This window comes from Pseudorca crassidens, chromosome 2 (genome assembly GCF_039906515.1).
Source record: "Pseudorca crassidens isolate mPseCra1 chromosome 2, mPseCra1.hap1, whole genome shotgun sequence".
NCBI classification, from domain to species: domain Eukaryota; kingdom Metazoa; phylum Chordata; class Mammalia; order Artiodactyla; family Delphinidae; genus Pseudorca; species Pseudorca crassidens.
This window is the reverse complement of record NC_090297.1, coordinates 113,630,979-113,648,408: the sequence shown is the minus strand read 5'-3', so window position 1 is coordinate 113,648,408 and position 17,430 is coordinate 113,630,979. Positions and strand designations below refer to the sequence as shown.

The 17,430-nt window shown below is 41.5% G+C and overlaps 1 protein-coding gene across 1 annotated transcript in view; it reads left to right on the top strand.

Moving 5' to 3' along the window:
- FCRL5 (Fc receptor like 5) overlaps positions 1-17,430 on the top strand; it is a 50,681-nt gene that overhangs the window by 7,240 nt on the left and 26,011 nt on the right. The window contains exons 2-8 of the mRNA XM_067728263.1: positions 50-70; positions 1,321-1,575; positions 2,651-2,920; positions 3,210-3,494; positions 7,909-8,187; positions 13,182-13,460; positions 16,790-17,068. Of these exons, the coding sequence (XP_067584364.1) occupies positions 50-70; positions 1,321-1,575; positions 2,651-2,920; positions 3,210-3,494; positions 7,909-8,187; positions 13,182-13,460; positions 16,790-17,068 (1,668 nt within the window). The remainder of the gene's footprint in view (positions 1-49; positions 71-1,320; positions 1,576-2,650; positions 2,921-3,209; positions 3,495-7,908; positions 8,188-13,181; positions 13,461-16,789; positions 17,069-17,430) is intronic.

Here is a 17,430-nt window from a genome sequence, read left to right as displayed (position 1 = left end):
CAAAGATTCCTTGCTCTGTGCTCATCTCTGGCTCTTTATATTTTTACAGCTCCTGTCAGTGGACAATTTGGTGAGTTCTCCTTTCTTATGTACTTCAGTGTCCCTGGATAAGAGTGTCTCCCTAATAAATATGAAATATTTGTGATGATTGCCTGAGGATCTCTAATATCTCTAGTTTCTCTTGCTGAGGTCGGCAAAGATGTGAAAGTGTCACCTGGTCTATTGGCATTGCCTAAGAGCCAGGATAGCCATGTGGTCATCCTCTGACCCTCCCTGGAAGAAGCAGCAAATGTACAAGCAACTCCTGGCCTTCACTAGGTCCTGCACTTACTCCTATTGCAAATGGACCCCAGATAACAAGGCAGGACATCTTAACTCCATATCAAATGCACAGGACTTGGGATAAGACGTTTTCCAATCAACAAGCCTGCAAAACTTCTCTGAAAACATCACACTGTGCAGATACCAGTGGGAATGTTGCCTTCTCTGAAGTTTTAGGAGTAAAATCCTCCAGGAAATGTGTGGGGAGCATAAGAACATCCAACAAATGGTCCCTTAAAAGAAAGAAATACACAAAAAGAGGAGATTGAGGGAGGAGACAAATTGTCTGTATCCCACATTTTTTTTAAGTTCTAACACTTAATTGCCAATCTTTTGGGTCAGAGTATTTTGGCTATTTGAGGACTCATAAATAGCAAGAACTCACTACCACCTCTCTCCTGTCCAAAATCAGCTGCCCAGTGTTTCATCCTTAATTAGATCACCTCTGGATTCTAGCTAACAACTTGTCCATTCTTTGCTCTACCACAATTAGCTATGATGGGATTTTTCTGGGCATTTCCTGGACATGATCTATAAGATGAAGGTGTTAGACAAGTTAATCTCTCAAGCTTTTTCCAGTGCCAAAATCTTAATATGATTTATCCTTTTTTGGAAAGTGCAAAATTGTGATTTTAACAACTCCCTGGGAAGTTCTTATGAGTTTATGAACATGATGAAGTGGCAGGGGCAGGGGATGACATTTCCCAGGATCCAATTCCATAACAGACTAACCTACCATTTTCTTCCCATTGACATTTGGCAGTGAACCTTTCCTGGTATCACCCTCTTGAAATCGTTTTGCTCATTGTCATCCCCTCAGCAATCACTTTCTGCTGGGTGAGTGCTTTGGTTGAAACACAGACTTGAGCAATCAGTGACCTTCCCAGGGGGGTTTCTTAGGGATTCTCCAAAGCCAGGACCTCCAGTCTGGGCCTCACAAACCACTGTGATGGGGACTGCAGGCCACTCCACCTCAGATTCTTTCTCTTTCATCCACAGCAACTGAAGCAAAATCTGTAGTTTTCCTCCATTCTCCATGGACCACTGTCTTCCAAGGAGAGAATGTGACACTGACTTGCAAAGCATTTCACTTGGATGCATCAGAGAAAATAAAATGGTACCGTTGGTATCTTCTGGAAAAAACACAAAGTGAAACCTCAGGAAACACCCATGAGGTCCATGAATCTGGAGATTACAGATGCCAGGCCCAGGACTCACCCCTGAGTAATCGTGTGGGCTTGCTCTTTTCTCCAGGTGGGAAAGAAATGAAAGAAAAAAGCTTAGTAATAATAAAGTTACCCAGAACTCAGCTAGATTTACTAATTCAAAAGCTATAGAAATAGGGCCCAGGAATTTATATATTTTACAAGCTGCTCGGGAAAAAGGAAATTTGAGAAGCAATTTATCTGAATGGTTTCTGAAACTATGTATAGTTTGAGGCTTATAAAATTTATTAGGAATAATAATTTACATGAGGATTTGTTAATATTTGACAGATAGATAGATAGTTATATAGATAGACAGAAATTTCCATTTCTGTCCTAAAGCCACCTGTTTTGAGTTGAAGCAGTATCTTTCTAGTTATAATGCTCTTTAATTTAGTGAACAAGGAAGCAGTATAGTAGCAAAGAGCTAAGAGCTTCTTTGACCTGACAATTCCCCTCTTAAGAATTTACCTACTGAAATAATCATAGATATATACAACCAAAATTGAAGAACATTAAATGGTCAAGAAAAGAAAACTCATTAAATGAATTACCTTACTGCCATTGTAGGAAAACTTTGTGGTCATTGAAAACCAGATTAGGGAATGATATTGATGACATAGGAAAGTGTTCATAGCAAAGTAAGTGAAAAGCAAGTTATCAAGTAGATAAATATTTTAATTTCATAAAAAGAAAAGAAATACACACAGACTCTCATATACATGTACATAGAAAAAAGAACTTGAAAAAATCTGGGTGGTGTGATGATAAGATTAATTTATATTTCCGTTTACAAAATTTTCTCAAACATATGTGTTCCTTTTAAAACCAGAAAAAAAGAGGGATTTCCCAGGTGGTCCAGTGGTTTGGACTCTGCACTTACATTTCAGGGGCACGGGTTTGATCTCTGGCTGGGGAACTAAGATCCTGCAAGCCGCGCATCACGGCCAAAAAATAAAATATAAAATAGATAGATAGATCGATAAGACCAGAAAAAAAGAAATGATAATTATTTTAAGAATCCTTTTTCCTAGTCCCTTTCTTATAAAATCTATTGGAATAATAATGAAAAGAAGGGAGAAACAATCAGATGAAACAGACAACTCTCCATGTGTTTCCTACAGCCAACCTGATCCTGCAGGCTCCACTTGATGTGTTTGAAGAAGAATCTGTAATTCTGAGATGCCGAGCAAAGGCAAACACAGTACTGAAAACTATAAAGCTGTACAAGAATGAAAAAGTCCTGGAAGATCACACTGTGGCTGACTTCCATATGTTGACTGACTTCCATATTCATCAGGCAAGTCTGAAGGACAACGGCAAATATCACTGTACTGGAGTTAAGGAAGATGATCAGTTGGTTTCTTCAAACTCGGTCAAAATCGAAGTCCAAGGTAAAGCCTTCATTATTTTGTGAAATAGGTTAGTCTAAAGGAGGGCCCCTGAGATTGTAGAGGATAAAGAGGGTGGACTGTAATACCATTGAACCTCAGGGCACAGTCCTACAAGGAACAGAGAAAGTATTACTGTGCTTTGGGCTGAAGGATATTAGTAATCAAAGGTGGCATCTCTTCTGCCTGCTTTTGTATGCTCTGCTTGCTCGTGCTGAGGATGAATTGTGTTTTTCTCCAGAGCAGTTACAAGCCTCACTGCTCCAGGGACTGTTTTGATTCTTCCCTCTAGAGCTGTTTCCACGTCCTGTGCTGAGAGCCAGCTCCACCCAGCCCACTGAAGGAGGAGCAGTGACTCTGACCTGTGAGACCCAGCTCTCTCCACAGAGGCCAGATGTCCAGCTCCAGTTTCACTTCTTCAGAGACAGAAGGTCCCTGGGGTCAGGCTGGGGAAGCTCTCCAGAATTCTGGATCCACACCATATGGAGAGAAAACTCAGGGTCTTACTGGTGCCAGGCACAGAGCATGAATCCCTCTGTCCAGAAACAGAGCCAGAGATTACAGATACAGGTGAAAAGTAAGTGTTAGTGAGGTGAGACTTGCTAAGACTGGGGCTGGGAAGAGCCGGGCAGAGTGGCACAACAGTTGTTTATTTTTTTCTTTCAATCCCATGAGATACAACTCTTTCTTTTTCTTCCGAAGTTTCTCTTCCTTGACACCATTTTTTTTTCCTGGTAGGCCTATAGGCATAAGCCATGGGCTGTGGCAGAGCCCTCCGACTGGGCTGGATGGACTCTGCTCAGCCAGATGGACAGATTCCTAGAATGCTAGATCCCTGGAGCAGAGCACTTAAGAATAAAAAAACAAAGGACAGGAGATTGGGGAGTAAATAGTTTCAACTTGCTGTCTTTAAGGATGGTGTTTTATCCACGATTACTTTTCCCTACATCTCTGAAACTGTGTAGGTCCTCATGCATGAGTGCTAACCAATTGTCAAATGCCTCTTCTGATTAAATTTGACCCATCTCATAGGAGACGTGTTTGAGCATTAGGAAAGATGCAGATCTGGGGTGCATGCTTTCCTGAATGAGGAAGGGGTGAAAGTGGTAGCATTCTCCATAAATTCACTCCCATTCCTAAGCAAAAAAGAAGGTTCTATGTTTCTTCTACACTATCCAGAATTTATTAATCTTTGTTCTCCAGTCACAGTCAACAGGTTTTCCTTAGGTCCCTGGTTTGGACTGGAAAATTGAAAGGAAGTGGAGAGGGTGTTACCCAACAGTTGCAAAATAGTAATTTCTAGCATAGGATCTCCCCTAGCATAATTGATGGAACCCCAGTCTCAAACCCTACTCCCTCTCTGTTCCCAGGTATCTTCCCTTGTTCTTCAAGCCCCCAGGATGACTCAGAAAGGCACTGCCCTAAGCCAACATCCTAGTGTAAAACCACAACCACCTGGAGTATAGAACACTTTCATCACAGATTTTCCCAGTTTTAGGAGGACTGTTATGTGTCCATATCCTCTGATCATCTAACTGACTGGCAGAGGTGTTAAGAAGTGCTTATTCCAGGGCAAGCTTTCTGTATATGCCAATGATTGATTTCCAGCTAGCCATTGCAGTTGTCACAGCTTCAGAACAAGCACCTCTGATGGCAGGTCTTCCTGTCCCCTTCACCATCCACCACTTCCCCCACAAGCAACACCACTGTTGGGCACCGGGTGTAATTTCTAGAATGATTAGTCCATGTTCTAACAGGTAGGGCATGAGGGGAGGGTGGGCAGGGTTGCCTCTTTTTCTTGTGCCAGATGCTCCACCATTTCATTAGGGAGTTGAAGTTCTCCCAAACCATGGATGGACCACAGTCGCTCCACCACTTTCTCCCTCGTCCCAAGGAACAAGCCCAATTCTACTCCAGGCCAACTTCCCATCGGGTCAGCAGACTTAGCCCTTCCCATTCTGAGACTCTTCTTCTATGACTCATTCTGTGACACCCCAATACCAAGAATCCCACATGTCATTTTTATTCATTTAGAAGTTGTTCCTGACATCCGTATATACCCTCGCCCAGAGTTGGTGTTTGAAGGGCAGGAGCTGGTGCTCATCTGCTCAGTAAATGGAGTTCCAGGCCCCATCACAGTTTCTTGGTACAAAAAATTCAAGCTGAGGACAGAAAGAAAGCTTCACACTTCCTCAAAAACAGAATTCAAGATCCCTGTGGTGCAAAACAGCCATGATGGAGAGTATTATTGTGTTGCCAGCAATAGTCATTCCTCCTTCCGCAGTGACCCAGTGACCATCAATGTGAAAGGTATGTCTGCCAGATATTATCTGAGGGATGGCTTTTCAAACTTCGTGAAAACCACAAGGTGGTTGGGTGGGAGTGAATGTTGATAGTTGCCAATAATTTACTACTCTGAATAATCTACCAGAAGTTAGAGACTAACAGGAGTGGGATTTAGGGATAGAAGGAGTTATGGGAGCTTTTGGAAACTCCTAGAAATGGAGGTCAGAGAAAGTACTCAGTGATTGGCATATGTCTGGACTCTTCATATTTACAAATTACTTTTTAGCTTAAATGCAGTGGCTCCTGGGATAAAGCCAGAACAAACAGAATTTTAGAACTGGAACAATCTGGGACCATGTGTCTTCATAAGCCTCATTGATTTAAGGATGTGCAGGGATTCCCTCCCTCCCACTACCTCGTTGTCTCTTTTAGTTCCAAATGACACATCCTTTCACCACCCTCAGGGCTCCTAGGGCACAGGATATTGGGAAGAATGAGATAGAGTTCCAGATCTTCCCTGTGAAACCAAGGGAGCCTCTCTTTCAATTCTGTATCAGTTTTATCATGAGGCTGAAATCCTGAGGACCCCAGATCCCTATAGTAGAGGAACATCCCTAAATCTCTCTGCCCACAGAACATTCTGGGAATGACTCCTGTACTCAGACAATGACCTGGGGACCCAGGCAGTGAGGAGAGGCCACTCTCCATCAGAAGTGAGTTAAGTCTGACCACCAGAAGTCACAGGATCAGGTTGTTTGTTACCCCACAATCTAAAGACTGCAGCTTCAGAAATTCACAGGCTTTTGGTTCACATGGCACCACGGCAGGTTCATTGCCTCTGCTTGGCAGATCTGAGCTCCTTCCTGTGACCACACTCTCAGGAATTCCTTACAGTGAATCATCAACAGTAAAATACACAGTCTGACCAAAACTCTCCTAACACAGCTGTGAAAATTTTTCAGGGTCCAGATGCTGTCAGAGTTCACCATTATTTGGTTTAGATGATATGCAGTCTTTGATTTTTCTGTCAATCAAAAAAAAAAAATAGTCCAGCGATTCCTGGGTCTAATCTTCCTGTTACTGAATCCCAACAAAGCTCTACTCCCTTACCTACTTCCTGCTTCTTCCCCAATTCATCTATATTAGTTTGCTCAGGCTGCCATAACAATACCACAGACTGGGTGGTTTAACAACAGAAATTTATTTTCTCACAGTTCTGGAGGTTAAAAGTCCAAGATCAGGTGCCAGTAAGATTGGTATTTAATCAGGGCTCTCTTTCTGGCTTGTGGTAGGCCACCTTATCTCTGTGTCCTCACATGACCTTTCCTCTGTGCCCTGGGAGAGAGAGAGGCCTCTCTCTTCCTCTTCTATGAGGACACCAGTCCCATCTGATTAGGGCCCCACCCTTATGACCTCATTTGACATTTATTTCCTTAAAGGCCCTATCTCCAAATACAGTCATATTGGAGATTAGGGCTTCAACATATGTATTTGGAAGGGACACAGTTCAGTCCATAACACCATTCTAATATCCCCATTGGTTCCCAGGCCTTTGAACAACTGTCTCTATCTTGTGGGCCTCATCTTTCAACAAGTTCAGATACCATCACACCCCTTAATATGTCTGCAGCATCTGTCTCTCTCCTCCTCCTTGGTCCCTGGCATCTACAGAATTCACTGTTTTTCTCTTTTCTTTCTTTATCCTTCAAATCCCCAGATGCTTGAGTTTCCAATCAATCTTAGTAGTTCTCAAATCATTTCTCTATCCCAGAGTTGTGGAGATATCTGTTGTTCCAATCAACAATTAATTATTGGCAATAACCAATGTGCAAATCCATGTAGGATACAGACAGGTAGCAACATCACAGTTACTCCAACCATGTAACTATGGTTACTGCACCACCCCAAACTACACCACCTACTTTACCAGTATCTGATGCCATCTTACACTGAAAGCTATTAAGGTAGTTGTGGTAGTGAGAGGAAAATAGCTTCTGTAGAGCCCTATGCTGTTTCCTTCATTGGTGGCAAACTCCAGTTCCACTTTCAAGGAGATGATATGATTCAGCATTAGACCATGAGTAAGGAGACAGACTCAGGTCCTATCTGGCCCTGAAAACAGCCTGCTGAGGGACTACAGGTGGATCTCCTAACCTTTTCCTGACTCAGTTTTCTCACCTGTAAATAGAGAGGGTCAGGCTGGATGCAGGGAGAGTGTAGGAACAGAGGAGAGCATCCTGGAAGAGTATGTGAATCTGGAACAGAAATGGGCCAAGGGCAGAGGCCTGAGGCCAATCCCAGCAAAGGGAGAAGTGTAGAGCAGGGACGGATAAGAAGACTCAGAGAGGCTTGGCAGGTGAGGGAACAGATCTTCCATGGTCATATGGCAAAGGGAAGGGACAAGGTAAATCTGTCAGTCTGGTGGAAGCAAAATAAGGGACTTCTTCCCAGAGAACATCATTTCCTCTGGAAAACAAGAATGAGGGTCACCTAACAAAGGGAGACAGGAGAAGAGAAGGGCCAGGTCTGATGGGAAAGGAGAAGACCAGCATGGAAAACAGGAGAGAGCTGGGGAGAAAAGCCTGGGAGGCACTGGGCTGCCCTGAGGGCCAGTGGACTTCAGACTGGACATCTCACTAGCCACTAATTGAAAGCTCCAAGAAGTGTCAGATGCACCTGTTTGACTAAGTGTTTCTTTCCCTCAGTCCCCGTGTCTCAACCTGTCCTCACCCTCAGCCCTCCTGGGACCTGGACTTTTGTGGGAGATGAGGTGAGCTTTGACTGTGAAGCTCAGAGAGGTTCTCTGCCCATCTGGTATCAGTTTTTTCATGAAGGTGTGCTGCTCATGAAGATAGAAGCTACTTTATGGAGAACAATGTCCTATAGATTCTTTCTGACTGAAGAGCATTCTGGGAACTACTACTGCACAGCTGACAATGGTCTTGGCCTCCAGAGCAGTGAGACCCTGAGACTCTCTGTCACCAGTAAGCTCTGGATTCCTGTCAGTGACCCATCCCTGACCCTCTCACACCAACCTTTTCAGAGGTCTGCATGGATCTTCCAGTTTCCTACCTCAGTCAACCTCATGCCTGTCTTGGTTCCCTTCTTATAGAACCAGCTATCTGTGGGCCTTAATCTCACCCATCCCTGGCTCAGCCAGACCCCTATGATAGCTCAGCACCTTCCCCAGCTTTTACCAAATGAATTTGTTTTCTCAAATTATCTTCTCAGGCCCTGTATATTCAGTCTCCAAGCCAATTTCTCTTAACTCCATGCACAGAAGCATCTCATATTTCCCCAATAACACTTACATATTAATTTAGTTACAAGCACAGTCATATGGGCATATAGTGGGCAAGACCTTACTTTCTCCAAAGTGTTCTCAAGCAATTCAAGCTCTTCCAGTAGGTTTAAAGAGGGCTGAAGGTGAAGGGAAGGGAGGAAATTGCTTCCTGGAAACCAGCTCATTTGTTTTCTGGGGTTTCCGTGATCCTTTGACTTAACCCAGTAAAATAAGTGTCATTTCATTGTATTGTGTTTTTAAATTTTTTGTTGCAGTATGACATACATTTATAAAGGTATACGAACCATAGTTGTACAGATCATGGTTTCCCATGGAACCATGAAAAAGTGTCATTTTAGGGGCAAATTTGTTTCTGTTTACACTTGGAATCTTTGTTTAGTAGAGAGTGAAAGTTCAGTTTTCTTTTCAGAGAAGAGAAATATAAATAGAAAAATCTTGAATCTGGTATATCAGATCATTTTAGGTCAGAAGAAAAAAACCCTGATGTCTCCAGTGGGTAAGGGTTTGTTAAGGATATCCAGGGATTAAACAACAACAACAACAACAACAAAACAAAAAACAGGAAAGACATTATATTCAGATTCATGGAATAAGAACTGGGAGATCTCTCAGAATTCAACTTATTTCTCAAAAACAGATTATACTGATGTCTGAGGATCTAGAAGCTTTCATTATTCTCTACTCCTAAGCCCATCAGCTATTTCCTTTCTATGTCCTTCTGACCCATTGTTCTTACTGCTCCTAAGTGCTTTCCACCCTCATTCTTATGACTCTATCTTATAACTTATTTTTACTCAAAACTCCTGTTAATTTCAGCATTGACTGCCTTGGATTTCTAGGTATGACATCCTGCTCTGTATTTCAGCGTCTGCCCCAACTGCCAAAGAGGTGCTTCCAACTAGTCTAACTAGTCAAGCAGCCTAGCTCTAAGACACCTCATAGGCCACTGGCAAGTCTATACATAGAATGTTCTTAAACCAACTGCTCACCTCTAATTCAACAAATGATGGCCAAGAGAGCAGGGTCACTTGGGACAACGTGACATGTAATGAACTACGTTTAAGAAAATACTTTTTCTAGGAACGATATGCACAGCAGGACCTCTGAGGTTTCCTAGAAAGAGCCAGTGTACATGAAAAAGACCTTGCTCGGGTTGTCTGATGTCAGCGTGGGTCAGAAAATCTGAATTCTAGCCCTGGATATGAAAATAGCTAGCTCATAATTTGGGCAAAACTTTTAAATTTTCTTTGTCTTGCTGTTTTCACCTTCTATTGAAAGTTAGATAAGACAGTAATTAGCGTCCCTTAGAGCCCCAGAATTCTGTGATTCAAGTTGGAATAGGAACCCAGAGGCCATGAATTCATGAAGCTCTGGAAGAAACAGAGTGAGGGAGAGGCTGAGCGACACTCGTCAAAGCCCCAGACAAGACAACCAGGGAAATCTGTGGGTGCCCCAGAGCTGAGCTTGTTTACCTGGCAAAGCAAGGGAGAGCATCAGTTTCACAGAGTCTCATCAACTCTCACAGCAGGGAGTTAGGTGAGGCACTTTTAGGGCTTTGGGAGCAGGAATTGGTCAGAGTGTGATTGTAACTGCAAGTGTGGTCTGGTCAGAATTTGTAAATTAGGCAAGTTTCTCTTACAGTCTGTGGTCTTAGGAACCCATGAGTCCACTTGGAGTTCTTATTACTATGGTCCTATCTTGGAACATATGGATCTGAAGGACCTCTTGCTCCTCGATAGCTGTTTCAGATCATAGAAATAAAACATGGCCAAAGGAAGACATTACCCCAATATAAATTGTTGAGTAAAGAGATTATTTTAAAAATGTAAATGATCTGGGGCCCAGACTCCAAAGCCTGAAGCCAATCTACCTAGGAAAGCCCCAAGGCCTAAGACATCCTCTTTCTCATTATGATGTTGTATTTTCTTCTCAAATTTAGCAATATCTGAAACCCCTTTATTCCCATTTAGTGTCTGTCTTCCTCAATACCAGAGTATAAGCTTCATGAGAATGGAACCTTATCAGTTTTGGTCTGCACCTCATCCCTGTGCCTACTTCGTGTCTGGCATAGAGTAGGTCCTCAGTCAGCATTTGTAACTCCATGAACAAAAAGTCTTTGAGAAGAGATGAGGAAAAAAAGAGCAGGGAGAAAACATTGATCTTTGCAACTGTTTATAGAAGTAAATGAGCCCTAAATTAGCAAACAAGTTGAGAAGCTTCACTGTGAGCCATGCAGACTTTCTGGCAGAATAATCTGGGTTGTTTTTTTTTCCCCAAGGGAATATACCCCAAAGAGAAGACACAGAAATTTCTTGGGAATGTGAGCTAATAAGATATACCCATTTTGAATCTATCAACAGCCCTGGGTCACTAAAACACTACCCGCCCCCCCCCCCACACACAGCTTTCTCAAGCAAATACAAAACTCAGAATATAATTTTATTCATTGAAGTAAAAGCCATAAAGAAAACAAGTCCAATATGAGAATCTTATATGTATAGCTGATTCACTTTGTTATAAAGCAGATACTAACACACCATTGTAAAGCAATTATACTCCAATAAAGATGTTAAGAAAAAAAGAGAGATGATAACAGAAAATAAAATATATATATATATATATATATATATATATATATATATATATATATATATATATAAAACAGAGCTCAGGAGAAAAACCAAACCTATGTTAAAAATAAAATCCAAATTTGAAGCACTAGGAAGAGAATGCATACTTCCAAAATCTGTTACTGGAATGGAGAATTGGTTTGAGAAAATAATACAGAATACAAAGTAGAAAGACACAGAAAAAGGCAAAAAGAAAGTAAAATATGGAGATCAGACAACGAAGCCCACAAGTGTGGATAATTAAGTGTCTAAAGAGAGAAACAAAACTCAAAGACATAATAAAAAAGTTTCCTGAAGTGAAGAAAACTTGAATATGTAGATCAAAAGACATATCCTGATGAGGTTATTGACTTTCAAGGCTAAAAATATACGTGTGTGTGTGTGTGCATGCGCCCACGTGTGTGTGATCACAGTAAAAAAAAAAAAGAAAAAATAGCAGTCATCTCAAAAAGAAAAAATATGCAGTTGGTCTTAGTCTTTACACAGAAGTCAATGCTAAAAGAGAGAGGAATTGTATTCAGACTTGAACTTTCAGAGGAGAAATGAGAACTGAGAATTTTATATCAAATCAAAAAAACATTTTCAAACGTGCAAGAATTCAGGGAACTTAGTACCCATTAAAGCTTCTTGAAAAATTACTTGATGACAAACTCTAGCCAGCCAAGGTATGAATCAATATAAAAGACTCCAAATGAGGAAACTATGATATGAAAAGTGAATACTGAATCTATTCAGATCAGTAGTTCTCAGCCTTGGCTGCATATTAGAATCACCTAGGAATTTTGAAAAAAGACTTTTTACTAAGCTCTCTCCAGACTAATCAAATTCAGAATCTCTCAGATGGGGTCTCAGAATCCATATTTTTTAACACATCCTCAGTTGAAAATATTGTACAGATATGGTTGAAAACCACTGATTCAGACAGAAAAACAAAGGCTAAGCAACATGAGAGTTATGGTTACAGAAGAGAAAGCAACTATTATAAATGCTGAAAACGTAAAAAATATATGTAACAAAGGAAAATCAGCCAGAGGGAGAAGAGGAAATTAAAAAAACCAATTTTCTCATGATTATTATTATTTCATAATGGAGAACAAAAATTGACTTGATAATTTATAAAAATTAATGACAGATTTCAAAGTTTTCATTTTGTAAATAATTTCTGGTTACTTTATAGAGAACAACTCATCATTAATGGATTATAGTTCACTAGCAGTCCATAAAAAATCAAATAATAAATTGTAAGGTCCCATAGGATAGAATAAGTCAATTCTTCAGATGGAACAACTGTAGAGTTTAAAACTAGGAAAAGAGAAATGATAAGAAAAATAAGCCTGTGCATTTATATGCCTATAATTGATCAGAGGGTGGGGAAAGGAAACTCTTACATACTATTAGTGCAAGTGTAAATTCATTGAAACTTTTTGAAGAAAAATTTAGCATTATATATCATTATTTGAAATGCCCATATCCCAATCCCAGAAATCCCACTTCGAAGAATTTATCCTAAGAAATGCATTGACAAAATACAATGATATATATACAGAATTGTGTAATGCAGCCTTATTCAAACTTAGAAAACAATAACAACCTAAAGTTCCATAATGAGGAATTGCTTCAGTGTATTACAGTAAATTCATACCATGAAATGCTTTGCTGTTGTTAAAAATAATCAAGCAATATTTACCCTAAATTATCAAATTTTAAATTTAGAGGAGTTGCATTTTATGCATGTAAATTATACCTCAATAAAGCTGATTTTTTAAGTGACTAAGATAGATCTTTAGGTAATAACACAGAATGATGCTCATGATATTTTGCTAAGGGGAAAAATCAGGTCATAGACCAGTATGTATACTGTGATCCCAGGCATGTATGTGGGTATTTTATGTATTTGTTTATGTGTTGATAAGAATAAGAGTTCTTACACATAGAAAAGATCTAGAAAATGTCACCAAATAATCGTCAGAGGTAACTTCTGAAAAATAAAAATAGAGTCAATGGGAAAAGATCCTGGTATCAACTAACTCATTTTGGCTCTCAGTTCCAGTATCTCGCCCCATCCTCACCCTCAGGACTCCCGGGGCCCAGGCTGTGGTGGGGGACATGGTAGAGCTTCACTGTAAGGCATGGAGAGGCTCTCCCCCAATCCTGTACCAGTTTTATCATGAGGATGCCAGCCTGGAGAGCAGCTCAAGCACCTCTGGAAGGGGAGCTTCCTTCAACCTCCTTCTGACGGCAGAGCATTCTGGGAACTATTTCTGTGAGGCCAACAATGGCCAGGGGTTCCAGCGCAGTAACACAGTGTCACTCAGTGTCAGAGGTAAGTGGACCCAACTACAGCACAGCCAGGGACAGACCATCTCCCCCACCTTCACCTGTAGCCGAGATTGGAGGTACCCCAGGGCCATTTGCTGTGTGACATCACTGCTACACAGCCTCCAACTGAGAGTTCTGTATTCTACATTTTCAGGAACTCGCACCTTCCCTTTGCTTGCTTTGCCTCTCTTGGTAGCAGCAGTGCAAGGCATTGTGACTAAAAGTTTCCTAACGTAGGAATAAAGGCTTTTAAAACACAAATTGCATCCTGGCCAACAATGATCAGTAAGAAAGGAAATTATAAAGTTCAACATGTCTCACCTCAGAAGAGATTTAGTTGGGGTTTCCTTTGTCAGTCAATCAATAAAAAGGCCAACTCATCCTTTCACTGGCTCATGAATTTCTCTCTAGCTTCTCCTGCCCCTGTCCCAGAGCATCCCAGACCTCCAGCCAGAACTCCTGCTAAAAGACCTTTCAACATCATTCTCCTGACATCTTACCTCTCATTCAGCTATAGCACTCTCTCTCCTACCTGGCCTCCCATGGGCTGACCTCCTAGTCATGCCCACTTTCAGTGCAGGCTTGGCACCTCACTCATAGTCTTCCTCTCTACCCTACACTCTGTCATCATTCCATAACTCGTCCACATGGATGACCCACTCAATAAAATGGCTTGTCATTCTTTCCACCACCCACTGCCCCGTACATACACTACTCCAATCACCTGATCACAACCTCCTATCCCTCTACTTGTTTCTTCAAATCCTCCAATCACTAGGGGCAGGACAGGAGTAAAGACGCAGATGTAGAGAGTGGACTTGAGGACACGGGGATTGGGAAGGGTAAGCTGGGATGAAGTGAGAGAGTGGCATGGACATATATATATACACTACCAAATGTAAAATAGATAGCTAGTGGGAAGCAGCCACATAGCACAGGGAGATCAGCTCGGTACTTTGTGACCACCTAGAGGGGTGGGATAGGGAGGGAGAGTGGGAGACGCAAGAGGGAGGAGATACGCAGATATATGTATATGCACAGCTGATTCACTTTGTTATAAAGCAGAAACTAACACACCATTGTAAAGCAATTATACTCCAATAAAGATGTTTTAAAAAAATAAAAGAATACAGGAATTAAAATAAATAAAATCCTCCAATCATTATTTTTCTCAGACCTCAACAAAACCCCCAGTTCATTAACACCTTTACTTCCTCCCAGACAATCACACCCTCGACTCCCACCACCATTTGAGTGTTTGTCTCGGTATCCATCCAGTAACTCATCCCTCCTCTTCCTAAGGTATAGAAGACTGCTTCCTATGAAAGGTGAACATCTCTGTCTCACCTCTAGAGTCCATCCTTCCTTGCATTCTCAGACTTTGAACAACTTTCTCTCCTGCTTTATAGGATCCTTCCCATTGACATTTAACGTGCTGTGTCTCTCCCATGTCTAAGAAAAAAACCCTAACTTGGTCCCACTTATGTCTCCAGCCACTGCTCTATTATGGCTTCACTTCCAAAAAAGAGTCAGTTGCACAGATTGTCTCCATTTCCTCCTTACCTTCTTGGATTTAACATTTGGTTTCTTCTGACCTTTATATAAAAAATGACTCTCACAAAGGTCACAAATGACCCCCATGGCTTTAAATGCAATGGCCATTTTCCAATCCTCACCTTACTTGGTCTCTCAGAAATAGTATTTCTTTCTTCTTGAAACCCTCCCTTCCTTGGCTTCAATGACTTCACCTTCTCCTGGATCTCCTTTCTCTGCCACTCCTTCTCAGTTCCCTTTACTAGCTCCTCCTTTTATGGACAAACTTTAAAAGCATTGGTGTGTCCCAGAGCTTTGTCCTGCATGTACCCTCTTCTCTTATATATGTTCTTTCTCTGGATAATCCTGGGGGTGTCATCTATAAATGATTCTTAAGCTTTTATCTCCAAAAGAGACCTCTTACCTGAGCACCTGCCTATGCCATATCTCTTAAAGGCTCATGAACTTGAACATCTCTAAAACTGAACTCATGGAACTCCCCCCATATCTGGTCCTCCTCCAAGTGTCCCTAGCTCTGTGAAAGACACTCCCATTCACCCATATATACAAGGCAAAATCCCAGGAGTCTTCCTTGCCATTTCTCTCCCTTGGTCTCCATAGCCAGTTAATCATTGACTCCTATTGATTTTATTTCCAAAATATTCCTTGGATCTTTTCTTTCTATCTTTACTGCCACTATCATAGTCAAGTCTACCACCATTTCAATTACTGCAACGCCACCACTCCACCCCTAATAACCTCTCCATTCCATTTCTGTCCATTACAATCCATTTCGCACACTGAGATCAAAATTGTCTTTAGAAAAGACAGGTTTGATCATCTCATGCCCCTGTATAGAGACACTTACAGGTTTCCCATTGCTCTGTGAAGAAGGATCAAAATCCGTACCATGGCTTGTGAAGCTCTGCCTAGCTCTCCAGCCTCCTATTTCATGGCACTCTTCAAACCCTTCTCTTACTGCTGCTGTCACCTCGTTTCAACAGCTCAAAAGCGCCAACCTTCTTCCCAGCTCAGGGCCTTTGCGCACACTGTTTGCCTGCCTGGGCAGTCTTCACTCCCTTCCTCACCTGGTTAATTCAGATGTCACTTTGTGAGGAAGCATTACCTGACTAACCCATACTAGATCAGGCCCCATTATTATACATTTCATAGCATCCTATTCTTTACTTTGTATCAATTGTAAATGTTTTAATTATGTATTTGTATTTCTATTTAATTGCTCTCTATCATCTCATCTAGATTGCAGGCTTCATGAGGGCAGGAACTGTGTCTTTCTCACTATTGAATCCCCAGCATATTGTGTAGTTCCTGAGACTTTTAAACAGCTCAATTAATTTTTGATGAATGAATAAATATAAAAATGAGCCAATAACTTGATCAATATTTATTCTCTTTTGGGTCTTATTTTTGATGCGGCCAAGACTCGGTTACATCTCTGGCTATGTAAGCAGCAGTCTCCCCTGTTTCTCATTTTCTATTGAACTGATTTCTCCTTTTCTCCAATTGTCTTCTGACTTCTCAGATACTTGGGTTTCAGTTTAATCTCTGTTTTCAGATTCCCCAAACACTTTTGCGATTGTATATCGAAGTATTCCAGACTATATATAACACTACACAAATGATTTGTTTCTTCAGATATGAAGAAATTATAGCTGAGTTCTGAGTGATGTCACAAGGTCATTAAAAACAGAAAAACATTTTCCTGTTTGAAATGTCTTTTCTATGGAAGAACATATTTAAACAGCATGAACTGATGGTTAACTATCTTGCTTCCTTCAGTTCCAGTGTCTCAGCCTGTCCTCACCCTCAGGGCTGCTGGGGCCCAGGCTGTGGTGGGGGACATGGTAGAGCTTCACTGTGAGGCATGGAGAGGCTCTCCCCCAATCCTGTACCAGTTTTATCATGAGGATGTCAGCCTGGGGAGCAGCTCAAGCACCTCTGGAAGGGGAGCTTCCTTCAACCTCCTTCTGACGGCAGAGCATTCTGGGAACTATTTCTGTGAGGCCAACAATGGCCAGGGGTTCCAGCGCAGTAACACAGTGTCACTCAGTGTCAGAGGTAAGTGGACCCAACTACAGCACAGCCAGGGACAGACCATCTCCCCCACCTTCACCTGTAGCTGAGATTGGAGGTACCCCAGGGCCATTTGCTGTGTGACATCACTGCTACACAGCCTCCAACTGAGAGTTCTGTATTCTACATTTTCAGGAACTCGCACCTTCCCTTTGCTTGCTTTGCCTCTCTTGGTAGCAGCAGTGCAAGGCATTGTGACTAAAAGTTTCCTAACGTAGGAATAAAGGCTTTTAAAACACAAATTGCATCCTGGCCAACAATGATCAGTAAGAAAGGAAATTATAAAGTTCAACATGTCTCACCTCAGAAGAGATTTAGTTGGGGTTTCCTTTGTCAGTCAATCAATA